Source organism: Apus apus, chromosome 5 (assembly GCF_020740795.1).
Source record: "Apus apus isolate bApuApu2 chromosome 5, bApuApu2.pri.cur, whole genome shotgun sequence".
Classification (NCBI taxonomy): Eukaryota; Metazoa; Chordata; class Aves; order Apodiformes; family Apodidae; genus Apus; species Apus apus.
In genome coordinates this window covers 14,553,806-14,580,667 of record NC_067286.1, presented here as the reverse complement: position 1 = coordinate 14,580,667, position 26,862 = coordinate 14,553,806, and the positions used below count along the sequence as shown (strand labels likewise).

At 40.9% G+C, this 26,862-nt stretch overlaps 2 protein-coding genes across 7 annotated transcripts in view; both read right to left on the bottom strand.

Moving 5' to 3' along the window:
* TMEM86A (transmembrane protein 86A) overlaps window positions 1-26,862 on the bottom strand; it is a 526,280-nt gene that overhangs the window by 433,010 nt on the left and 66,408 nt on the right. The gene's annotated exons all lie outside the window — the stretch shown is intronic.
* The window catches only part of KCNC1 (potassium voltage-gated channel subfamily C member 1), a 127,322-nt gene that overhangs the window by 34,555 nt on the left and 65,905 nt on the right, over window positions 1-26,862 (bottom strand). For all 5 annotated transcript variants that reach the window (XM_051622254.1, XM_051622258.1, XM_051622255.1 and 2 more), the window contains exon 2: window positions 3,025-3,958. In XM_051622254.1, coding sequence (XP_051478214.1) covers window positions 3,025-3,958 — 934 coding nt within the window. The remainder of the gene's footprint in view (window positions 1-3,024; window positions 3,959-26,862) is intronic.

The window sequence follows — 26,862 nt, the reverse complement described above, 5'->3', positions numbered from 1 at the left end:
TGAGAACTGCTGTGAACTCCTGACTTGGTGCATGACATGGTTGTAGAGAGATAGTTTTATGTGGAACTGTTTAATAATCATCTTTTTTTTGTGAAGTGCTTAATCATTCTACCACACATAATAATATGGAATTAATAACTTCATGTGATGTCCTTCACACTTGAGTGGCTAAACAGGTTTTTTTGGGAAGAATGTGTTAGATGTATATCATATGACCTTATATCACCTAGACGCTGTCACACTGAAGTTTTATGGTTAAAAATTACACATCTCTTGGCATTATTTAAAGCATGTTAGGAACCCATTTTATGTTCCTAGTACAATGCTAGCTGGTTGTTTACAGTTGGTGCTGTTAACCAATCTAAATATTTTTACAGTATGGGGCACATACACTGCTTGCAAGTCTCTGTTTTCATATAATGTGCAGATTATAGTTTCAGAAACAAGTTAGTGCCTACGAACACTTCATTTTAGTTAAGTGAACCTCTATCAAAGGTAATGCATATCTTGTTTTAACAATTTGGTTCTGATCTTACTATTTTTTGCTTTTCTCTTGCACATATACGGATCTTTTCCTATTAGAAAGCTAAGAGATGCAGGCAATATCTTTTGCTGCCAGTGGTGCACAATAATTGTCAGAAACAGAACTCCAGCAACAGTGTTACCAAGTCCATTTTGTTAGCTGAAGTATAAGAGTGCTTAAAATATATATGATTGTATACGTATATAAAAATAGTCTCTCTTAATTATTGCAGAAATAAGAAAGTTGCTGTTATTATCAATACTTCATGGATATTGTGGTAACAGCTGATTTTAGAGCACTGATGGTGGCAAAACAGTTCCACATTGAACCAAAATTACACGTATTCTCAGGATACCAGTGTGGAATTGCATGGAACTCGTAGAGTTCTTAGTCCTCTAGTTCCCAGAGAGGACCAGGGTAGGTACGTAATTAAAGGAGCTTTATCAAGCAAGGGATTTCTGAGATGAAAGTCACTCTGTAGCTGACTGCTAAAGTACTCAAAAGTCTGGCATCTCTTGCATGTTGTGATTGGGTAGTGGGCATATTGCTCACAGTAGGAGACATGATATTGGTTGTGCCCTCTTTCTCTCTTGGTACGTGATGCCACCAAGACATCTACTTATGAGAAAGTTTGCTGCTTGGACATGAGTTGTGATAAGCATTTGCAACCTGAGGGGAATGGATGATAAAACCATGTGCTTGTGCACCAAAGGTACAATAGGAAAGAGACAGTCTATCAGTCACGTGAATTGTGATTGGCCTGTTGCAATGGAAGAGCCTCTAACAAAAAACCAAACCCAAACAAAACAAAAAAACCAAAAAGCCCCAACTATTTACTTTCTGAATGGACTTTACAGAGTTGCACAAAAGGGAAAAGAAATAAGAAAAGAAGAGAGAATAGAAAAGAAGAGAAAGGGTCCCACAAGCTTTTCCGCTCCGAAATTAGCATTGGCATTGGTGAAGTCACACACAAAGGAAAGTGTCACTTTCTTTGTGCCTTTCGCAATGACATAAACATGCATGGCTATGAGATGACCAGAGAATACCTCATTCACAATGAGTAACAAATTAGTATTTTTTTCAAAGTAAAAAAATGATAACACAAGACCATCATAGGTATATGCTAGCTCTTTCAAAACATCTCTTTTTGACTTAATGTCAGTTAAGATCACTTGACTGGCAACTTGTTCTATCTAATACAACACAGGGGGATATTCTGAATAGGCTGAAGGATGTCTACTATGCAGCTTGGCTGGAACATCTGCCAAAAATGAAGTTGGCTTCGTTTTCAACATGGTTATCTACTTTGAAATTACTCCATAGAATAAATAGTGATATTCCATGGGTAGAGGTAGATTATGGGGTTTAAATAATCAAATTGGAGCCCCATATCTTTATGTGCTATAGGAGAATTCTCATAAAACTGAGACATGCCCATAATTAACCACTAGCCATGGGATATTATAATATATTCCATGGTGACTAGTATTTTTTCATTTCCCTCCCCCCTCCCAGTAGAATTAGTATGATTAATTTTGCTCTGGTTTCACCTATTGCTAACATGAATCAGTATAATTAAAAATAAGGATACCATATTATGAAGTGATCACTGTTTAGGTGAAACTGGCCAGTAATGACCAGTCAGACCTTTTCCAGTTGGCCTTTGCTCCTGGAAGGTTGAAAGAGCTGTAACTCACCAACCCATACTTGCAAAAGGAGCATGATTTAGAAAACGTGTTTCAAAACTCTTCATAGTTCTAAATGCTAAATTCTAGTGGAATATTATAGAATAGATTGATTTACATGCCATGGAATAAACATCCTTACATCTAGTCTTGTCTCAGAGTGAGTCATTTTGCATTAGTGTCAAGAATTTGAGCTGTTGTTCTACTTTGCAGGTAATCATCAGAAAGAGACGGGATTGTCTCATGAATATGCATGATGGTATAGTTGTCCCTTCAACTTCCTAGGCACCTAGTTTCTGTAATGAGATGTACAATATCTGCCATTTAAAACAGCTGAAAGGTCCCAAATGGGAACAAATGAGAAAGCATCTGGCTGTTTCAAATTCCAGCCCTGTTTTTTCAGAAAACTCTGTAATTGCTGAGTACTTGGCTCCTACTCTGCTCTATGAAGCATTCAGCTCTCAGGAGCCTCTAAGATGCATTACACAGTCCAGCAACATAGCTGTAGAACTCTCAAAATTCTTCCACTAGATGTAACAGCTCTTCAAAATATCTTGAGACTTGTATGCCCTTAACCAGGACCAAAGTTTGGGCTCCTAGAGCGTGCTCTCATCCTTAGTTTTGCTGATCAGCCTCCACTGTACCATTTGTCCCTGCAACCTAGACTTCACACATATTATTCACTGTGTGATGGTGGGACTAGAATGGATAAATGTGCTACCCATTGCTCTAAGAAAGCAGTCTGGCTGAATCTTAAATCACTACACGGGATGGAGGTTAACGGTCAGATGGACATTCCTCTAAGAGGTTTCCTACCTGCTCTGTTAATTTCTAAAATTTCTTCTTGGGCCAGTGGGCAAGTGTCGCTCTGAGTACTGTGGTGTGGAGAGTTTACGACAGATTTACAATAATTGGGGGATCCCAGCTGGGGTGGCCTCGGGATATGCTTCTTTTTTTTCTTTGGTAGCTTCTGCTTAGCCATAGCTAAGGAGTAATACATTCCGAAATTGTTCACAATGACAGGGACAGGCATGGCAATGGTCAGCACACCAGCAAGAGCACAGAGGGCCCCCACCAGCATGCCTGACCAAGTCTGAGGATACATGTCTCCGTAGCCCAGGGTCGTCATGGTGACAACAGCCCACCAGAAGCCGATGGGGATATTTTTAAAGTGTGTGTGTTCACTGGCACTAGGGTCATTTGGTTTAGCACCTATTCTCTCGGCATAATAGATCATCGTGGCAAAGATTAAGACGCCCAATGCCAAAAATATGATGAGCAGCAAGAATTCGTTTGTGCTGGCGCGGAGGGTGTGTCCCAAGACCCGCAACCCAACGAAGTGACGGGTCAGCTTGAAAATTCGCAGGATTCGCACGAAACGGACTACACGGAGGAAGCCCAGGACATCCTTAGCAGCTTTGGAAGACAGGCCACTGAGTCCAACCTCTAGATAGAAAGGCAGTATGGCCACGAAGTCAATGATGTTCAAAGAGTTTTTGATAAATTCCACCTTGTTTGGGCAGAAAGTGACTCTCATCAAGAACTCAAATGTAAACCAGATGACACAGACACCTTCGATGTAGGTGAGAAAGGCTTCAGTCTCTGCTTCCCTGTAGTGCCGCACCTGGGTGTCATTCCCGATGAATTCAGTTTCTGTCTTGTTCACAATAGGGTTAAATCTCTCGTGGGTCTCGAGGCAGAAGGTGGTGATGGAGACCAGAATGAAGAAGAGGGAGGCAAATGCCACATACTGTGGAAAGAAAGATATGAGAGAAATGTTAAGCAGTAGTTTAAGTACAGGGGCTTTGATTCTGAACCACCAGGGTGAGACAAGAGCTGTAATAAAACTAAAGATAATGCCACCTGTGGGCTGAAGATGCCAGGTCTCACCTGCAAAGACATCCTAACATTCAAACTTGGAAGAAGAGCAGTATGTGAGTATGTGCTAACTTTTATTCCTATAGAGATAGCACTTCGGTGTGAGTGTAAATTTAAGGAAGCGTTTAAATCTCAGAGCTTTCTTTGGGATTTAAAGTTAAGGACACCTTGAAATTCTACCTTCCTGTACTTTATCCCGGTCTTAAAGCTAGAGCACACCTTCTAGGACAATTGTCATGCAAGAGTCTTTTAGGAGCATTGTGCCCGTGGTGTGGTGGCTGCCTCGTGCTCCCAGCTTAGTGACAGTTGTGGTATTTCAGATCCCAGTAAGGTGCTAGTAAATACTAGTGGTAGGCTCAGATGGGCTCTACAGCAAGGAGCAGAGTCCCAGTTGGCATCGTCAGACTTTCTTACCAAATTCCAGGGACAGATTGAGGAACAGTCACATATCAAACTGAGCTCTCCTAGTGTAAATGTCTTCTCTGTTCCCAGTTCCCTTCTCCAGATCTTTTGGGGGAGGGAGACAGAGAGAGAAGAAAAGATATTTCAGATAAGCCTGTCAGCTGATCCAAAAGGAGACAGTTCTATTTGATTTTACCAGACAACGTTTTCTTCAAGAAATTCTCATTACAGTATAAGAATTGTACCAGAACTAGATGAATCTTTATTAAAGCTGTTGGATTACACTTGGGTTTATGAGGTCACAGTGAAGGTGGTAGCAGCCCCCCAAGTCAATGAGTGTTTGTCTTAGGAGTATCTGCCTCTTCTGTTTCAGTTTCTGCTTTTCATAGACTCATAGCTAGGGTTGGAAGGGACCTTTAAAGATCATCTAATCCAACCTCTCTGCAGTGAGCAGGAACATCTTCAGCTAGAGCAGGTTGCTCAGAGCCCCATCCAACCTGACCCTGAATGTTTCCAGGGATGGGGCATCTCCCACCTCTCTGGGCAACCTGTGCCAGCGTTTCACCACCCTCATTCTAAACCATTCTTCCCTGTATTTAGTGTGAATCTACCCACTTTCAGACTAAAACATTACCCCTTGTCCTGTTGCAGCAGACTCTACTAAAAAGCCTGTCCTCATCTTTCTTATAAGCCCTCTTGAAGCATTGCAAGGCCACAATAAGGTGTCCCCAAAGCTGAACAACCCCAACTCCCCCAGCTTTTCTCAGGCTTTCCTCAGCCTAAAGGAGAACTCTTGCTTCTGTTCCAGAATAAAGGAGGGGTACAGTTGGTCCACATTTCACATTTCTGTAAGCACAGTTCCTCTGCTCAATGCTTCTTTAGTCAATAAGTAGTTTGCGTATGTCTAAGAAGTCTCTTTGTGTGTTGGTATAGTAATGGTAATACCTCTTTCCGTTTCACTCCCTACATCTGTTATCCTCTGGTTTGTTTTGTGTATCACTTTGACAAGAAAGGTCACATAAGATATTATTTCATTTTCTTCAGGAGCATGAGCAAGGGTGGTAATTAAAATATTATTAGAATATATTCTTATGGTGTCCTGTTATTCATAACATCCCTTTTTCAGCCAAAATAGGGGTTAAAAATAACTAGTTTATTCTAATTGTCTGTTGCCAGTAAATGCAGTACAGTAATCTAAAAGAATTTGCTGCCAAAGGAACAGACCAGTTAAAAATAACCTAAGCTTTAAGCTACCAAAGCACTCCTGCAAATCAGGAAGTTCCTCCTGTCTGCTTCCCTGGGTAGATCTAGTGCACAATTACACTTGACCTTCCATAGTAGCAAACAAAGTCAAAAGCAAGAATTTGCCTCACTTTGAAGTGAACCATTTCATAGAATACAGAGAAACTGGCAGAGAATAAAATCACATAATTGTTTAGGGTGGAAGGGCCCTCTGGAGGTCGTTTGTTAAAACTTTTAAGCTGGACCAGCTTGTTCCAGGTCCAGTTCAGATCTGAATCTCCAAGAATGGAGATCCCACAGCCTCTCTGGGCAGCCTGTGTCAAACCCAGATAGAGAAGCACACAAGCTCTTTTGCTTATCAAATCCAGCTTTGTTACCAAAGAGATGAGAACCTAGCCATTGGCACAGATTTTAAAAAACCCAGTACCTTCCCCTAAGTGCTTTAGGCTATCATAGTATTGTTATGTGATGATCTAATATATGTGCTGATATGTGCTAAATTAAATATCTAATATAAATAGTTGTCTGGAAGATAAACAATCTGGAGGTTAGGGAAATTGAGAAGCAGGACTCCGGGTGTTTTTTTAAATCAGATTCTCCTATTAAACAGGGAGCTTTCTCCATACAGAGTTTCTCTATCTGTAAAAGAGGTTAAAAAATACCAGCTGATGTTTGTAAAATGCTTTGTGATTCTAGATAAATCACAGAATCATAGAATTGTCAAGGTTGGAAAAGACCTTCAAGATCATCAGGTCCAACCACCCACCCTACAACCCCTAACCACTAAACTATCTTATGAAACACCATGTCTACTCCTTTTTTTAACATCTCCAGGGACAGCACCTCCACCACCTCCCTAGTCAGCCTGTTCCAATGTCTCACCACTCTTTCTTTCCTAATACCCAATCTGAACTTCCCCTGGCTCAACTTGGCCCCATTTCCTCTTCTCCAATCGCTGGCCACTAGGAAGAAGAAGCCAACATCTACCTCACTACAACCTCCTTTCAGGTAGTTGTAAAGAGCAGTGAGGTCTCCCCTCAGTCTCCTCCAGGCTGAACAGCCCCAGCTCCCTCAGCTTCTCTTCATAAGACCTGTTCTCCAGACCCCTAATCAGCATAATTGCTCTTCTCTGCACCCTCCCCAGCACCTCAATGCCCTTCCTATACTGTGCTGCCCAAAACTGCACACAGTGCTCGAGGTACAGCCTCACCAAGGCCAAGTAGAGGGGCATGATCATTACCTCCTTGGTCCTGCTGGTCACACTATTCCTGATGCAGGCCAGGATGGTGTTGGCCTTCTTCACCACCTGGGCACACTGCTGGCTCACGTTCAGCTGGCTGTCAATCGGCACTCCCAGGTCCCTCTCTGCTGGGCAGTTCTCCAGCCACTCCTCCCCAAGCCTGCAGCCCTGCTGGGGGTTGTTGTAGCCAAAGTGCAGGACCTGACATTTGGCCTGATTGAAACTCATGCCACTGGCCTTGGCCCAATGGTCAAGCCTGTCTAGATCCCTCTGCAGAGTCTCCCTGCCCTTAAGGAGATCAACACTTCCAGCTTAGTGTTAGGCTAATACCCCAGAGTGTGAGTATAAAACAAGAAACAAAAAGCATCTTGGACCAAGAACTCAAGAAAATATTCCTAGCAGCCTCAGCATGACTGCTCTATTTCAGCCTGGAGCAGATTTTTACCGTAGAGTTGTAGAGCCCTGAGAATTCAAGCTGCAGAAGGAAATGCTGACACTTCATAAGTCTGGTAGCACTCACAAGTAAGAAACAGAGACGGGAATAAAACCATTTTGCAGACAGACTGGAGAGGGTCCAGAGAAGGGCCACAAGGATGATCAGAGGACTGGAGAATCTGCCATATAAGGAGAGGCTGAGAAAACTGGGTTTGTTCAGTCTGGAGAAAAGAAGGCTTCAGGGAGACCTTATTACCATTTTCCAGTCCTTAAAGGGTGGCTACCAAGAAGATGGAGACTCCCTATTTACAAGGAGTCACATGGAAAAGACAAGGGATAACAGGCAAATTTGCTCCTGGGGAGATTCCGGTTGGACACAAGAGGTAAATTTTTCCCCGTGAGGACAGTCAAACATTGTAATAGTCTTCCAAGGGAAGTGGTAAATTCCCCCACATTGGACAGTTTTAAGTCTCAGCTTGACAGGGTGCTGAGCCATCTCACATAAACTATATTATTACCTAGAAAGATTGGAGCAGATGATCCTTGAGGTCCCTTCCAACCTGGCATTCTATCATCCTATGAATTTGCATTTTAAGGGGCCAGTGAAAAAACCCCCCTTCTTTATGTTAGTTCAAAATGCAGTTCTCCTCTTGGTGTATGGGAGTATCTCTCCTGAGTGAGTTTTTCCTGTTTAGGGCAACCTTCAGACTGACCTTGCACAACAAGTGTCTTGAAAAGTGACACTTTGCTGTATTAAAGGGAAGAAATAACAAATTCTGACAGGATAGTTAAGTTCTCTGCAGTGGTACATGCTACCAGTGTTACCAGTAGAAAACATCACACCTGTGATCTCCCTTGCTGTTAGCCCTTGTGTGTGTGTTCAGAGGGGAATTGGGAAATTTTAGTCCCTAGCTTAGCAGAAAACACCTACTAAATGAATGTGAAGTGTTTGCTTCCTTCTATCTGTATTTACAACATCCAGAGTCCTTTCCCAGGGGTGGGCATGGTTTTGAATGCTTTGCAGCTTTGGAAGTGTAGAGCTGCTTTCAAAATTTCATAAAAGCATGTCTGAGCAATGGCATTGACAGGAAGAATCCCAATATTACTTCTCTATTTTTTTTTCTCTGTTGAATTACTATCTAATCCTAAAACCTATCTTATATTTGGGAAGTAAAAATGCTTCTTAGTAATTTCATGCTTGAAAGTATTTTTGAAAGTATTGAAAGGCCCTTATTTTTTTTTAGGAGCAAGTCTGCAGAGACAGAAAGGCCTTTCATAAAGGCCCCATTACAGTTCTCTAGTCCCCTGGCTGATCCAGAGAAGTACAGAAATGCCTGGGAATCAAGCCTGACAATTCATCTACCAGCACCAATCTCTGATATACTTATTATCTGCAGCTGCTTGGGATGCAGAAATCTATCAATTTGCTGCAAAAGAATGCATAATGTATAATTGGCATAGGTTTATGTTTGGGATCATCAATTTATATTGCCTCCACTTTTTAAATTTTTTATTTGTTAACTCTCTGCTGTAAGCTTTAGCAAGTTGTAAGCAAAATCCAGTAGCACCAAATTCAGCAACTATGTTTTTCGAAGGAGACCAGCATTCATTTATGCCAAAAGGGGTAGAAAAAAAGAGTTCTGCCTGGCCCATCATCAGAGGCCAACAGAAATCAGCCACCACACCTAACATGATAGCTTGTCAAGTTTTAGACATTAGGAAGAAAGTTTTTAGCGTGAGGTGGTGAGACACTGGCATGGGTTTCCCAGGGAAGTTGTGGAAGCCCCAACCCTGGAAATGTCCAAGGCCGGGTTAGATGGGGTTCTGAGCAACCTGATCTAGTGGGAAGTGTCCCTGCCCATACAGGAGGGTTGGAACTAGATGGTCTTTAAGGTCCCTTCCAACCCAACCCATTCTATGATGATCCTGAGATGAGCAATGCTGGTAAAATCTAGTGAAGATTGTGGAACTCGTATGTGTTGTAACGTCCTGGAAAAGAAGGCTCTTTTTATTCAGTAATAATGGCCTGAACACTAATCAAACAAATTGATTGCTCTTGGATTATTTAGTGGTTCTTAATCTTCTTTCTCCTTACATTTTACAACAGATTTTCTCTTCTTCCTAGGATTGGAATGGGCTGGGGGAAAGGAGTGAGGATTTTATGAAGTGATGTCATGTGCTGTTGAGTTACATAATGGCAGCTAACATTTTACATAATGAAAGAAAAGACTTAGGTAAAGTGTTTGAAGTTATAAAAATGCTTTAATCTGCTTTGACACATGTGAATGATCCCTAATTCACTAGAGATGCTGCTGTCATTGCTGTTTTCTGGCACCTCATACCAACAAAGAAAGCTCTCAGATTGTCCAAATCTGCAGAAGCCATAAAAAAAGACAGAGAGAAGATTTTGAAAGGGGATATTTTTATTAAAAATATGTTACAGTAAAATCTCTTCATTCTGGAGAGAGAAGAAAATACACTCCTGCATAATTTCTGCTAATAGCAGATATTAAAAGATTAAAAGACTAAAAGATGTCATACCCATGGAGAATTCGATTATCTGATTTATATTGCCTCTGTGTAAATCTCTCTATCTATCTGAAAGGCATGTTTCTCCCTTTTTCTTCATGGCCCTTTGTCTAACCTAGCCATTTTTGCCAGTACAGTGTGAACATGAAGTGCCAATTAATTCAGATTAGTCGTGTTTCACATCAGCTTTGCATATCTGTAAAAGGAGCAAGGTAACAGAATCGGCCATACCCCCACATGAATAATGACCAAACATCTTTCCACTCAGCATGGAAAGAACAGCAGCCTTAAAACACACATAAATCTTCTAATGCATGAGGATTAGGAGGTTAGGTTTACTAGAAGATAAGGTCTGAGGATTGGACCAAACGTTATTAAATATACAGGTGTGGCTGTTTATTTTTGGGGATCAGTTTTTAAAACAGCACTTTATGTTGCATTTCTAAGATAGTTCTAGTCTTGGAGGTAAGAAACATTTTTTATGTTTGTTTTAAAGAAATATGCCCAGTAACCAATTAGAATTAATTGATACAGTGCCTAGAATTGCTGGACTCCAGTGCAGATGGGCATTGAAGCTGGTGCTGAAAGCCGTGGGACAGAAATCAAATGACATTGGCTCTTTTTAGCCTCCACCACTGACACTCTTCAAGCATGTGTGCCTGCATCTTTTGCACCATCAAGGAATTGCCAGAGTTGGAAGGGACCTCTAGAGACGATCTAGTCCAACTCCCCTGCTAAAGCAGGATCCCCTAGAGCACATTACTCAGGGCTGCATCCATGCCGGTTTTAAATATCTCCAGAGAAGGAGGCTCCATAACCTCCCTGGGCAGCCTGTTCCACCCTCACCATAAACAAGTTTTTCCTCATATTTAAATGGAACTTCCCATGTTCCAGCTTGTGCCTGTTGCCCCTCGTCCTGTCACTGGGAACTACTGAAAAGAGTCTGGCTCCACCCTTCTTGCACCCACCCTTTACATACTTCTAGGCATTAATAATGTCTCCCCTCAGCCTTCCCTTCTCCAGGCTAGAGAGTCCCGGCTCTCCTTTGCCTACTTTTTTTTTGATTGAGACAGTAAACTGGGGCTCAGGATTGTGCCAATTTACATATGCCCAGTGTCCAGCCCAAGGTATGTCAGGAGTGGGGACCTGGGAAGGGAGACCTTGGCTGAGCCTTTGATGAGAGAGACACCAGTTTTGGACCATAGGTAACAGGAAATGGGGATGGTGGCAGAGGAAGCAGCATGACTTTTGCATGTTTCAGTAACTTCAGAGTTTGTTTTCTAGGAAATAGCTTTCTCCATGACACCCCATTCATAATTCATTCTGCATCACACATTCAGAGTGAGTTAGTAGAAGCTGCACGCTGCAGATGGGTGCTCTTCTCCTTTGATACTGCTCAGAATCCTGACTGAGGCTAGAGGGGAGAAAGGAAGCAGATCACACTCAAAGAAGATATGCCAGCCTCTCCCTTCGCTACTGCTAATAGAAGTATTTATAAAGTGATTCTTAATCCCTCTCCTTTTGCAGAGAAATTCAGGAAATTCTAGACTGCCTTGAGCCTCTGGCTGAAAGGCAGAGAAGGATGGCATTTTGTTTGAACTACATCTGCTGAAGCATCAGGAAATTTTCTATGGAAGTGGCATCCTCTCTTTCTACTGATTTATTCTGGTGAGTTTTGGTTTTAATGAGAAAAATATTTCAGTCAGTACACCAGAAGCCTTGTGGTCCTGCTGAATGAACAAAGAAAGCACAGAAGCTAAGCAGTTTACATCATAATCTGTTTGAGCAGGGCCTCTGAGCAGCATGAGATTTGCTGTTTCTTTTGTAGGTGAACCTGGGGCTTGCCAAGATTGAAATGGGAGATGAGAACACTCTCACCATACCTCGTTGTCTCCACAGGAGAAATGATGGAGCTGTTAGTGCTGTGGGGCTTCCAGAAAATGTGTTATGACTCTAGTGAGATCCAGTGTGTTGGGATTGTTGGGGTTTTTTTGGGGGGAGGATAACAAAAAAAGTCCAAGTCTAGTAATTTTTCAGTAAGTCTATGACTGGTAAATGCTGTATCTTGCAGGAAAAAGCTAGGCTCAGAAATGTTTCAGATTGGTGCTGGCAACCCATGAGTTGGGTTTCTACAAAGCAGCAGTAATTCAAATATACTCAGAGCCCTGTGATAAACCCCTGTGATGTCCATTCACAAGGCAGCTCTTCAAATACTTTACCAACTTTCTTTTATTGTAGTTCAGCTGCTTGAGGTTTGTCTCTGAAAGCTATTACACCTGCATGAAGCTGCCAGCTTTTGCCTGTCCCTGGCTTGAATCACAAAGCCTTGCCTGGTTTTTATTTTAATGTGAAAACTGTATTTTAACCACTCTTCATTTAAAACTTAGCCCATGTATCACCAAAACATTTAACAATAGAGGTATATCTCTGTGCTGCAGCTGAGCCAAAGTATGGGTTAAATGAAAGCTGCTTTAAAATACTTAGCTTTATAACCACGCTATTATCTCTCAAGACTGATTTTCCAGGCTTTCTTAGATGAAATCAGAGATGACCCTGATTCAAACGAATGACTCATTTTGAATGTGAAAGAAACTGTGCTGCCTTTTGGAAAGAAATATTGAATCTGTATGACTGATCAAATGACTAAATGTAGGCACATGATACTAGCAACCAGATAATGCTGTGAAAGTGAGCAAAAGCTAGGACTCTGTCAAAAAGCAACCTCTGCATCATATCATTAAGAATCCTACTGTAAGATGTTTTGAGATCCTTTGAGCAATGATGATGAAACTGAAATAATTTTCAAGGAGAAAAATCCAGTTCTGTTTTTCTAGGTGTGATATAAGAGGGCACAACCAGATGTTACTGCCAAGTTCTCTCTGAAGGGAGAGACTGCCATCTCAGCAGTCTTTCTTCTTTCTGTGAGACAGTAAGACAATCAATACAGAAGCTCACATCAGCAAACATACTGGTTCACTCACAAAATTATTCAAATTCATGTTTCTTACTTGAGACAAATGGAAGAAGTAGGTTTACAGACAGACATAGCTTGCTCCAGAGTTTGATAAAAGGTCCACTAGCAGCTCATGGATTAAACGGTTATGTAATGCCAAAAATTTATATGACAGCTTGCAAAAAAAGTCTTGGAATGCTTAGTGGCACATAGACATGAAACAGCGTGTTAAAAAAAATGTGCAGTCATCTGTGGAAAATATGCTTAAGTTATTCAGTGTTGACATTGCAATAAATAAATTAGAAGCAGATCTCTCAAATGTTAGTCCTAGCAGGCAGCCATGTGCTTTGACAGGATAGTTACTGGGATAAGCAAGACTGCATCAGAACTGGAAGTGTGGTATGTACAGGATTTCTCTGTGGCCAGCCAGCCAGCTGGTCACCAGGCAAAGTTTGGAATGGTTCTTTGTAGGTCACAGGTAAGTTTTTCAGTTTCATCTAGGGTAGATTAAATTTTGTGATTTAATAGAAACACTGCCACAGAAGAGATATGAATTTAAATGGCAAGCTTTCTTGCTACCTCCTTAGTCTGGCTGGTAGTGAGAACTATATGGAGACAGTATGGTGGGAGTAAGAAATTATTCATATTGCTCAGCAATAGCTCAATGGGAAATTCTCATGAACATATATAGATTTATGATCCAAAAGAGCCCCAGGACTTCTACAGCTAGGTATATGGGACACTGCAGAAGGAGCTGTAAGTGTTGAAAGTAAGTCTTCCTTCTCTTCGAGGCTGACTGTGGAAACATACATTTGGTAGGGACCTCCAAATGTCATTCCCCTGTCCCAAAGTACAGTCTTTGATAATTCCTGAAAGATAGTTATAATGACTGTTATTAAGGACCTCCAATGGTAAATATTGTAGAAATTATGCAGGAAATTTATCCCAGTGCTTCACCATATTTTATCTGTATTTTTTCTTCCTATTGGCTAACCCAAATCGTCCTTGGTACATTTTAAACTTGTTCACTTTTGTCCTATCCATTACAGACAGCTAAGTATTTAGAAATTTGAAGATGTTTTCCTTCTTTTGCGAACTAACAACCACTGAACATTCAAATGTTCCATGAGTCCTAGACTCCTGCTTTCATACGCTCATTCATTTGCTGAATAAATTCATTATAATTATTTTCAGATTATGCCACACACTTTTATGGTGTCAGTTCTGTCAAATGCTCTAGAATTAAAGAAACTGAGAAAGCCATTCAACATCTTATACACTGGAACATAAACTAGCACATGACAAATGAAACCAGGGAACTTTCATTGCCTGTTATTGTTAGGTTGTTCAGTCTATTTCAGTTAGGCAGTAGGTAACTTTTTTGGATTCTGCATATTTTATCTTCTAAACTGAAAGGAAAAGCTTAGTAGCAATGACTGGTGGTAGTGTCATGTGTTAGGATTTTCAGGATATCACCTCGGCACCTTAGCTCTAGATGCTATTTTATCCCCTGAGAAAATCACACTTCCTCGCTCTCTGACTTGCTGCCAATCCTTCCTCATGGGAAGAGAAAAGGCATTTCTTATGCAGTTCCTTGACAAAAGGGAATTCCTGACTAAAGCCAGGCAAAATCCAAGTGGGAAAACCCAAAGACTTGCAAAATCTGCTTAGTCCTGAGGCCTCCTACGGTTTAGAAATAATTTTTATTTTTCTCCTTCCAAACTGTGTAAAAAATCACATGCGTGCTCATGGTTAGGATCAAGTACAGCCAGATGAAGATAGGTATGTATCTCTAAACAAGCCTCACATTTTGATTTTAGAAATGTGAAACTACAAAGACAATTGGTTGACAGGTTTAACTCTTGCATGCATACAGGCATGCACATGCACACACACACACACTCTTTCTCTCTTAAAGTTGTTAACATGGGGATTCCTTTGACTTGAATTTAGCTGTAGGCTACGTGAGTCCTGGAACTGGGGAAGAAAGACTCTTTTTTTTTTTTTTTTCCTTTTTTTGCTGCTCATGCACTGTGACTTGCCCAAAGTTGGCTTAATTCACATTCTCATGCTTATAATGAGTACAGTGTCTCTCAAACCTACTTTTAGAGAGGTGCTAGACGCCTTTCATAGAGCAGGAGACATATTTCTGTAGCCTTTCAGGGCCCACCCCAGGGCCCACCCTTGTAGAATTTTGTTCACCGACCTCAGCTGCGTCCCAGCACCCATGGAATGAAACTGCTAGAAGTATGAAGCAGGCAGAGGGTACTCGGTGATCTGCAGCTCCATTAGAAACAGCATGCCCTGCTTACCTATTTTTTTTTCAAGAGGAAACACTCCAGTGTCTGGAAGTATTGAGTGTGAAACTCCTTGAGGAAATGCCTGATACATGTGGTGAGGCTGTAGCAGGACGCTCTACCTCAGGGGGCCGACCTTAGTTTCCCTTCGTGATTCAGTTTCTGTTGCTCAGTTTCACTGCCCCTGACCTGGAGTGGAAGGATTTCCATGGGAAAGGAAAAGTCATAGCAAACTCCGAACTGGTGACAACCTTGAAAGTACAAATAAAAGGCCGAGTTGATGTAATGCCAGCTGCTCTCCTGTGTTGAAGCACACGGAGCTCCAGCCTAGCCACAGCTAGGCCAGACGCAGACAAAACAAGAATGTGTAGATAAACAGAAGAGTTTGCTTGGTGAGAAAAAAGGCTTTCTTGTTTTTTTTTCCTCTGTTTTCCTTTTGTTCTTCAATAGAGGATTTTTGAGGCATGGCTAAGTAGTTAAATGACAGTAGCCAGTCTCTTTGTTCTATAAAAGCCTAGTCCCATCTTTGATCAGGGAGAATCCTGTAAACTTTGCTGAGAAGGTTTTTTTGGATCTTCTTCCCTCCAGCAGGGATGCCTGCTCAAGGAGCTACTCTTCAAGAGGTTGAGAGAAAGGGATGCTGGACTGTAGCCAAATAAAGGGTAAGAAATATCAAATCCCTATACTCATATCTTCATTAGCTAGCTTTACATTTTAAGAAAAGCTGTAACTTTCAAGCTTTGGAAATGTGACACTTTAGGATCCTTTAAAAATATTGCAATCATTGTGTTATCACATTGCCAAGGTATTATTTTGATCACTGTTTTAAATACAGTATAAGGTCTATTAGTAAGTAAGGTGCTAGCATTCAAACAACTAACCTTTGTGTCACAATTACTGACTACCTGGCAATTATTTGTGTATTTGATAGTTAAGGTACCTTCTTGTTTTATTACCCTAATACTCTGTTTTGCCACCCAATATCCTAACACTCATATAATCCGATTTATGCCTTTTTGGTTTAATCTTTGAGACCTTTTTACTATTTAGAATAAATCTTGTTTTGTGCATATACATATACTAACTATATCAGTGGACAAGGGAAGAGCTATGGATGTCATCCATCTGGACTTCTGCAAGGCTTTTGACACCGTCCCCTGAAACATCCTTCTCTCTAAATTGGAGAGATATGGGTTTAATGGGTGGACTGTTCAGTGGACAAGGAATTGGTTGGATGGTTGTATCCAGAGTGTAGTGGCTGACAGCTGTGTCCAGATGGAGACTGGTGACAAGTGGTGTCCCTCAGGGGTCTGGATTTGGATGAGTACTGTTTAATATCTTTATCAATGACATGGAGGGATCAAGTGCACCATCAGCAAGTTTGCAGGTGACAGTAAGATGAGCAGTGTGGTTAACACACGAGAGGGATGAGATACCATTCAGAGGGACCTAGACAGAGTAAAATAATGGGCTCATGTGAACTTCATTAAGTTCAACAAGGCTAAGTGCAAGGTCCTATATCTGGGTTGGGGCAATTCTTGCTATCACTAAAAGCTAGGGGATGAAGGGATTGAGAGCAGCCCTGAAAAGGACTTGGGAGTACTGGTTGATGACAAGCTCAACATGAGGAAAATTGTTTTCTATGTAAGATGAAAGGAATTTACAGTATTTTAAGAGCTTTGCTAGCAAAAGTATGAAGCCATGTTTAGCTTGTGTCCTGCAGTATACTCAGCACCTTGTGGAATAGTAAGATCCTCTCATCTTTTATTGTTTGCTGCATCCTGGCTGTATCATCTGTGGAGTATTTACCTTTCTTTAGTTTATTCAAGTGCACATGTAGCTGTGATGTGAATTGTGGTTGGAGAACCGAATTAGTTTCTGAATTCTATCCTGCAACATAAAGGAAATATTCTTAATTTGAAATAGCTTTGTTTGAATATTATGCACCTACCTGTGCTCCAAAGAACCTGAGATATTGCATAGCATTTAAGAGTGTGGAACTCTTTATACCTTGAAAGTAATGTTGAAATGTTAATACAGGTATAGGTATCAATCCATGCAACTGTTTTGTAAGGCAAAAGGAGTAGATACTGCTTCTGTTCCACTGAAGAGGTGACTGTGAGGCTCAAAGGTTAGAGCCTGTATTTCTCGAGTATGTTGTTTTAATTTTTACTACACAGCTACCAGTAGAGAGGTCTTAGATTGGGGCAAAATTAGGGGATATTGTTCACACATGTCTTAATATCCAGACTTCCACAGGGATGGATAGGACTGTGAGATTCTGAGTTCTGAGCTGTTTTTAGGATACTGTGTCTGTTGGCTAAGATACAGTCCCTCAGAACTTGTATTTTCAGAGTTCAAAGCCATCCAGTCATTAAATTCCAGCTCAGCCTTTCAGCTGTTCTCCTCCTTTTAACTCTGCTGTGCAGTGAGTCCCAACACATAGCAAATGTGGTGTGGGTGTGTACAGAATGGGGTGGGCAGTGCTGCAGATTTGCGTAGGAGGAGGGTAAGAGCTTTTCCACTACCCTTTCTAATGGCTTCAGTATTTTGTCATGAGACTCTGAAGTCCTCAACACTAGGATTTCTCATCAGATATTTTAATGGGATCCAGCAAATGAAATATCCTTAAGAAGACATTGGTTTGGAGACTCTGTGAATCACCAGAAATCCCTAATCACTTTTGGAAATTTTCCCTAGCAAGGCACAAAACTGCAATAAAAATTAAGAGAAAATGGGTGACATGAACTGACATCACATGTCCATTAATTCCAAGAATGTAATGGCAACATCTACATGAGCTGTATTTTCTCTCCTAAATATGAGACAGACTGCTGTCCCATGTCCTTTCTGCAGAATGCCTTTCTTTGCTTAAAGAAGAGCTTGGGCAAACAGTTGCATACAAAAGTCTATTTAGAAATAACACCTATAACAAAAAAGGGTGGTCTGTGATGCTGATGTGTTTGAAAAAAGCAATTCATAGACTGATGGGTAGTAAGTCAAGCCAGTACAGTAAGCTACAGAAAACAAAGAGTTGGGGGAGACAGAGCTGGGAGTGAAGTGAAAGAACAGAGCAGAGAGCCAGGACTTGTGTTCAAGCTAAATATTCTGTTAGCTGGCAAGGATGGAAAATAGTGCTCACCTCTGTGGGGTTGTTTTCACCCACTCTAGTTCTTGAGTGATTTCTGGCAGCTGTGTGCTGCCATAGGACTGCTTAGGGCATGAATTATGTGCAAGTGGATATTCTAGGAGAACACAAGAAACTGCTTCCCAGGTAGGAAAAGTTAAAGATGGTTTTAAATGTAGAGCTAGTTCACAGAATCACAGAATTGTTCTGGTTAGAAAAGACCTTTAAGACCCTCGAGTCCAGCCATGAATCTAACTCTACCGAGTCCAGTGTTAAACCATATTTCTAAGTATCACATCTATGATTCCTTGGCACCACATCTAGTTGGGCAGTTAAAAGGTGCCAAAATCAAAGTTTAGTGATTTATTTTTTTAAAATTATTTATTTCTCAATTGAAGCTTGAAATATATTTATATTTAACTTGCAGTATAACTTTAATGAGGAGAAAGGTGCAGCTTCTCATTATGACCTCTGCCTTGAATGCCCTGCACTTCTGATCAAGGTGCACAATTTTCTGCCATGGTGGAAAAGCCCTTTTTTCATCTTGATGCATTACGTGCAAGAAGCTTTCTTATGCACTTTACTTTCAACTTAGCAACATAAATGTCCCTCTAACCTCAGGATAATTCAGAGGACACTGAGTGATGTAGATAATTTATTGCATAAAGTTGTCCTTTCTGGACTATATGGGAAGCTCATCTCATTTACTGACTGGAGTTAGGGAACGGGCATGTGCACCCTGTTACCACCTCCTTTGCCTCAGAAACAAGAATCCAGGATTTCTGACACTCTTTTTCCTGTGTTTCGTTACTCAGCCCAGGCAGCTGCCCTGTTGTAGGAAATCTTGATACACTGAGAAACTGCAAGATGGTAGGAGTCCATTTCTGCATAATTTCTTTCAGTGAGCAGTAGAGCTGTTTTTTGATGTGGAGTGTTGTGCTAAGTAGGTGATGATTGAGCTCTTTATGACACAGTCTCTCGGTGAGCTAATGATTTGCAGCAGAAAAATTAACTTATTAACCTGCCTGTTGGCTGAGAAAATTCACATTTTACAGACCTTTTGTCTCAGTGCAAGAATTTATGTAGTACTAGGATTTATTTTTTTAAAATTTTTTTCCCTTTTCAAAATAGTAACAAAAGTTGGGGAGTGAGGAATTGCCAACCATATTTTAAAGGAGCTGTAGCCATGGTAACTGAAGTACCTTCAGTTACCAAGGTAACAAATGCAGCTCAACTGTCTGGCTGTTAAGCCAGACAATCTACTCATAATTTGCTGATTTTTAAGATGCTTTTTAAATTGTTAAGCTATTTTAGGTACTTAAATCCATAAATCAAAATGTCTGTTAAAACTACCAACTGGCTGTTCTATTTATTAATTATTCACCCCATTTTTATTTCACCAATTGGGTTACTCTCCCTCATCAATGTATATAGGTTTTTTCCACTCCTAGTTTTTCTTAATTATCATTTAGAAAATGGTTCTTCTGTCTGAAACAGATTATTCATATTAGTGCTGGTTGTAAATCTTATTCATTGGAGAAACCCTAGCCCCCTCCCAATACCCCATACTCCAGTCCTGCAGTCTCTAGATGGTGTTTTACTTACCTCTGCCATGAAACCACAAAATATGTTTCACTAAAAATTTGCTAATGAATTAAATCAATACAATTTGGAATGAGTTCCATCTCAGCAATCAATACAGGCCCAGTGATGTACAACAGGCAGCCAGGTAATTTGGTCTAAATACATTTACAATTGATTTTACTTTTAAAACAAAATTAGGACATTTATAGTCTTACCAAATAGGATCAACTGCAACTTATGCAAACAAGCATATTCCTAGGTTTGTCTTTTCTAATACCAGTAGTGGACCTGTTGCTATTTATAGCTCAGTAACTTTTATTCCTGGGATAATATGCATAATTTCTTGGCCCATAAGCATAGTTTCTGTATTATTAAAACACATCATGTTTATTCAGTATTTCCCCTTATTAGATTGTTTTCACTAATAATCTGTGGTAGCATCTGCTTGTTAATGAACATCTAAGGATTGCATAGTTCAGTGGGAGTTATGTGATAGTTTTACACACTTGTGTCCTAATATGGATGTGCAGGGAAGGCCCAGGACTTGCCTTCTGACCGTGCCTCTGGTGGCACTGCCTGCTTGGGTGGGCGCACCAGTGCTATGTGCCTTTCCTCTTCCCTCCCTCATCTGTACTCCACACTTCACTTTGCAGACTTTGCCACTGGCTTGTGTGCACAAGGAAAAGGAGATTCTTGGATGATGCTTTTTTGTCAAAGTGGAGCCTTGTGCTGAGACTCTGAGCTGCCTGACTCTGGAAGGACGATGTACTGGGATGTACAGTCATCAAATCATTAAGGTTGGAAAAGACCTATAAGATCATCAAGTCCAACCATCAACCCACCACCACCATGCCAAATAAACCATGCCCTGAAGTGCTATGTCCACACATTTTTTGTTTATTTTTTTTTAACACTTCCAGGGATTGTGACTCTACCACTTCCCTGGGCAGCCTGTTTCAGTGCCTGACCACCCTTTCCGTAAAGAAATTTTTCCTAATATTCAAACTAGACCTGCCCTGGCACAACTTGAGGTCATTTCCTCTCATCCCAGCACCAGTTATGTGGGAGAAGAGACAGGCCACCACCTTGCTACAACCTCCTTTCAGGCAGTTGTACAGAGCAAGAAAGTCTTCCCTCAGCCTCCTCTTCGCTAGACTAAACAACCTCAGTTCCTTCAGCTGCTCCTTTGAAGACTTGTGCTCCAGACCCTTCACCAGCTTTGTTGCTCTTCTCTGGATAGTCTCCAGCAACTCGATGTCCCTCTTGTAGTGAGGGGCCTAAAACTGAGCACAGTACTTGAGGTGTGGCCTCACCAGTGCTGAGTCCAGAGAAACAACCACCTCCCTCTAGTTCCATCAGAGCTGCATGTGCATCGAGAGCTCAGATCTGGAAGAAGCACATCCATGGCAATGTGCCCAAGTCTATATGATCTGCTGTTCCTAGTCTGCTAATCTGGAGGTATTTCCCCTGCACAGATGACTCATTCAGGGACATGCAGCGGGTGTATTACTGGGAGGAGAGCAAAAATCTAGCTCTTCAGATATAGGCAGTGCCTGCAGCATTTATTTCTGGAGTGTATAATCATGTTGTTTCCATAGTTATGCACAAGTTTACAGCTTGAAAGTTCCCTCAGATCTGTTTAATTTCAGTAGAGGTGTCAGCAATGCTGGAAGAGTGGCAAGCAGCTGCCTTTAAAAACTCATATATAGTTAGGCAGATGTCACGGGATTTAGCACAGCTATTGGATTTTCAAGGTGCTTGGCCTAAACAACATATGCTTGCTCATGAGCATGAGGTTACAGCCCTCTCAGTGTTCTTGTGTAATGACCATTAGCATGAGTCATTCTCCTTGCTGCTAGATCAGAAAATACCGATAATTCTTCACAGGCATACACAACTCCCATTAGTATTAAAGAAGAGCAAATCAGTTAATAGGTGCTGCTTTAACCCTAGGGTTTTGGCCTGTCATATGAGACATCATTCTTAAAAATCTTGGAAGTAAGAAACACTAGAAGTTATATTTTGTATATCTTGCTGCAACTGGGAGGACTTTTCAGGGTTATTCAGGGGATTAGAAGGGATGAGTTTCAACTTCATTTAAGAGAGAATTTCAGAGAGGGTTGTTAGTGTTTTGTTGTTTGTTTGTTTGGTTTTTTTTGCTTCATCATGCTCTTTCATCCCATTGTTCCTACTTACATGCTATTTTGTTTTGCTCAGCTTTTCCCTCCTTGATCAAAGTGTCCTTCAGATTGTTGCAAACTATTTTTTTAACTCTTTTCTCAGTTACTTAGCAAAGATGGATATATGAGTTGGTTCAATCTGTCTTCTTAGTTTGTTTTTCTAGCCTGCAGAGGTATCTTTTGGGTTTAGTGATGATTGCCTAAAAATAAGGATGAGGAATGCTAGGATCTCTTCAAAGCTCAGTGGATATTGGAATATTTTTAATTTTAATATTAACCCTCTGCCTGATATTTCAGCTGAAGCTTAAATGTTATTGTTGTTAGGGATCATCTGGTATCATGCACGGACTTGTATAAGTTGATAGAATGTTATAAGGATTTTACTTCTCAATACCATAGTTTAAAAAATCTAATTAGTCTGCCAGTTTGTCTGCCTTTCAAACCTACACAACAAGCAGTTCAAGTACAAGATGTTCTTGTCTGCTGCAACTGACAGATACGTTGCACTTACCCAGCCCTCCCCATCTCCTGCCAGACAGGGAACTGTATCAAGATAGTGGAGCTGCCTGAACATAAAGAGTATCTAGACTGATTCAGTGACTCGTAATGCAAGAAGTATCATGCAGTGCATTTATTATATTGTCATGCTCTTACAGTGGCCTGGTTTCATTAATCCCATGGGCCAGGGGCCTTGGATGTGAGGTGGTCACTAAAGCTGGGGCTAAACAAGAAGGAAATTGGGTCAAAGAAAGGGAAGCTTTTACTTTGTAACACTTGTCTTGGTATTTTTCGAAAAGAGCTCATGTAGTGGAAGGTGGTATATCAGTAGTTATGAAAAAGAGAGAGCTTAACTACTGATGTCCTGCTGAAAGGCAACACTGGAATTTCCTTTCACTCCTGAGACAACATATTTCCAAAGTGTTGATTTTTCTAGGTTATAAGTGGCTGATGGGTTGACTTTTTAGACCACAGTCTTGTAAGCAAGCCTCTAGAACTTTCTAGCATCTGGCAAAACTGTTAGGGGTGGAACACAACACTGAGAATTACAGCCTCTTCGGTAATGGTGAAGATTGGTGGTCGTGGACAACCACCTTCTTTGATGTGCTCTGACTAGACCATCTTTGCTTGGCATTGCCATGGATGCCTTATTTTGGCCTTCTAAACCCCTTTATTTGATTTGTATAGACAGTCAGTTGTTTCTGCATTCTGGAATCCTTTTCTCATCTGTGTGTGAAAAGGGGGGAGTATGTCTTTGTAGGTCCTTCTGCTAATTCAAATACAGAAATAGACTGGAGCCTTCTGAGAAGGCAATAAATTCTTCATACACTACCAGGGATGTGTATAGCTGGTTAAAAAAAATAATGCTGATGCAAAGCTAGTCTGTAGCTTGGAATACAAAATATTTTTGCTCTCTCCCACTCTGAAAAATATTACTATTGTGAGGAAGCAAAGAAATACAAAATGGGGAGAAGGTGGTGAGTCTAAATGGTTTATAGTGGGTAGCTTTAAAATAAGGCATCTCTTTCATTCTAGCAAATGGATTGACAGAAGCTGTTGTTAGGAAAAAAGGCTGCCAGAAAAACCTGTGCACTGCAGCACAAATACTAAATTCCCTAAATTGCCCTCAACAGGAGCTTCATCAGTACTGCAGTGACTGTATCTCCTGTGGGAATACCTGCTGTAGCTTTCAGCTGGCTGGTTTGGTGGGTAGGTTAGCAGCACAGCCCAAGACTGCCAGCTCCTTGGCTAGATATTTTATCATGTTCTGTGGCCAAAGCTTAAGGGGTGAGTTACTAATAAGAGCAAGTGCTTTGAGGGAGCAGGAATTTCTATAGGCTGAGTGCAAGACTATGCTTTCAATTCTTGTGTTTCTTGCAGCCAATTTCCCTTTCTCTGTATTCTGGGATTTCATCCTTTACAGCTGAGTTGAGGAGCAGTGTGCATGTAAGTGCGAAGGAGCAAGTGATGAAAACAAGGAAAAATGGCTTTGCACTAATTAGCTCTCTGCTGCTTGGCAACAAATAAATACTACTTGGAAGCAACAGGAGTAAGACTGAAAGGACAAGCAGGTAGCTGAACTCAGGATTTGACACAAGTTGTTTGTGTTTTTAAATCTATCCCCTCCTCAATTTTTTTTTTAAACTTGAAAATGGAATAATAAGGGAGTGAGATTCTCCACCCTGGCATGATTTTTGGCAACAGATAACTTTCAAGTAGTATATGCTGGATAGTATACTAAGTCTTTTGTGTTGAGCAATGACTGCACATAGGTAGAGGTGTGATGAGGTGTGGCTTGCTTTTCCAGACTTATGGTAATATCTACAGATTAATTCATTAATGTGATAGGGTTTTGCTTGTCTTTGACTACTCAACCTTATTGGTTTTCTTGTTTTGTTTTCATTTTTCCACTAAAGTTTATTAGATTAATCTATGCTCTTATGCACATTGCTCAGAGAGAGCTCTTTGCAGAGCTTTCAGCTAAGTCTAGAAAAGGAACGTTTGCCATATTTCTTCCCCCTGAAATCAGCAAGGTCAGGCTACAAATGACCAGGTACTGTGGCACTAGGAAAAGAAAGGGAATGATTTTAGATATAACTTGCTTGAAAGGAATGATTGTTGAAGTTGAAAGTATATTAAAAGAAATTCTTCAGAACTGTTTCACATAATCATCTAGAACATGCCACTGAGACTTACAGAGGATTACAGGGACTCCCTGCAGCCAGGTTTGCTCCCAATGGCATCTGTATTGCTTGCTGGAATGCCCCGAGCTGATCCTCAGCCCACCTTTCCTGTGATGCCCCAGTGAAGGATGCAGCTGGCTCTGCCTTCACACCCCTCACCCTCAGTTGCTCTGGTTGTTCCTTGCACCATGGAATTAGATTAGTCAGTTTTACGCCTTTGCTATTTGCAAGTGACACTTTAATTTTCAGTCTGCTAAAAACCTACCACACAAGGTATGCTTCTGGCAGCTTTGGATATGTAAGCTTTGTAAAATCTCAAATGCGTGAGGCTGCCTACCAGGTGTCAGAAAATAGTGGGTTTTTTCCTTCCATTATGATGGGCTTTGTTGCTTTAACTTAAAGAAAAGTGTGCAGGGTCGGGGTATGGTTGTATAAGAACATCAAATGCAACCAAACTACACTAAAGAAACCCTTAGTGGTTGGAAAACAATATTTTAGTGAGGAAAACAAAGCATTCCTGAAAGCTTTTTAGACCAGTATTAGGTTTTGGTATTTAGTGGTCTCCTCTAGAAATAAATTTTTCAATTGTAAGGCCACATTGATGGCATATGTAGTTGAAGCAGCTCTACTGGATTTGATGCTTCTGGACCCCTTTCCTGCTGGCAGTGAAGGTCACACTCCTACTGTTGGTTTCTGTACCTGGAGAGAGATGTCATGAGGCATCAGGATTCCTGAGTAAAAGCCCAACTCAAGACACAAAGTTTGGTAGTAGTGCATATTGATTTATATTAATGAGGCTTATAACTTCTGTTGTCTCGCAGTATTAGGGAGATTCTGATCTGCTCAAGCAAACCTCAGTCCAGTGGAACTTATTTCTACAAGACAGAGTCAAATTGCAGAACTAGCCTCTCTGTTTCAACCAATAACTTTTTGCACTTGACTACTTGTATCTTTTTGACCTAATTTAAGAGGGAGAATGGCAGGTAGTTGGAGAGGGGAGAAGAATAAGAATAAGTGTTCTCCTTCTTCCCTAGAAATCAGTGGGAAAGATTAATAGTTTTCTGTTCAATAGTTTTCTCATTAGCATATTCCAAAACAATTTACAAAAGAGATAGACCAGCATTAAGTCACCTTTTGTGGTGGGGAGCACTGAACCACAGAGATGAAATTGTTTTTGTTCATTAGTCAAGTGTACTTGCTTCTAGGAAATTAATAAATACAACCCAGAACTCAGTGTGGAACATAGATACTGCAAAAATGTCCCTTGAGAGCAGGTATTACTTTTAAGTTGCAATGTCAGTGAGCATTCAGGCATGGCTAAACATGATTCATTAAGTCTGTTTCTTTGAAAATTCTGTTAAGATAGAAGTTGTAAGTAAATGGGGCAGGAGGCAGCCAACTTCTAAATAGCAGACCACTGTGCCTTATGATGCTTCTATTCATCTACTGCATTAATGATACAGCTTAATGGGATAGTAAAAGAAAATGGAAACATCAGTCTTTAGTAGCTTTAGCCTGTTAGACTCATTTTGAATCTAGGGCCATTCAGAAAACTAAGTTCTGTAGTCTATTTCATGCTGTTCTTAAATTAGTACAAGAGTACTCTTATGTACCTCCAAGGATGTTGTGTCTCCAAAAAAAGATAGGGCTTCCTGGCTTATTTTTCCCTGACTCATTTAAAGAACTGGTGAGACTGGCAAAAGGTATGGGCTTCATGTCACAATTTCATTGGGAGGATTTCTCAGCACAAGAAAGATATAGACCTATTGGAAAGGGTCCAGAGAAGGGCCACCAAGACGATCAAAGACCTGGAGCACCTCTGCTATGAAGACAGGCTGAGAGAGTTGAGGCTGTTCAGCCTGGAGAAGAGAAGGCTCCAGGGAGACCTTGTAGCACCTTCCAGTACTTGACAGGGGCTACAGGAAAGCTGAGGAGGGGCTTTTCATTAGAAAAGATAGTGATAGGACAAGGGGTAATGGTTTTAAATTGAGAGAGGGGAGATTTAGGTTAGATATTAGGAAGAAATTCTTCACTGTAAGGGTGGTGAGGAGCTGGAATGTTTTCCTAGGGAGGTTGTTGGTGCCCCATCCCTGGAGGTTTTTAAGG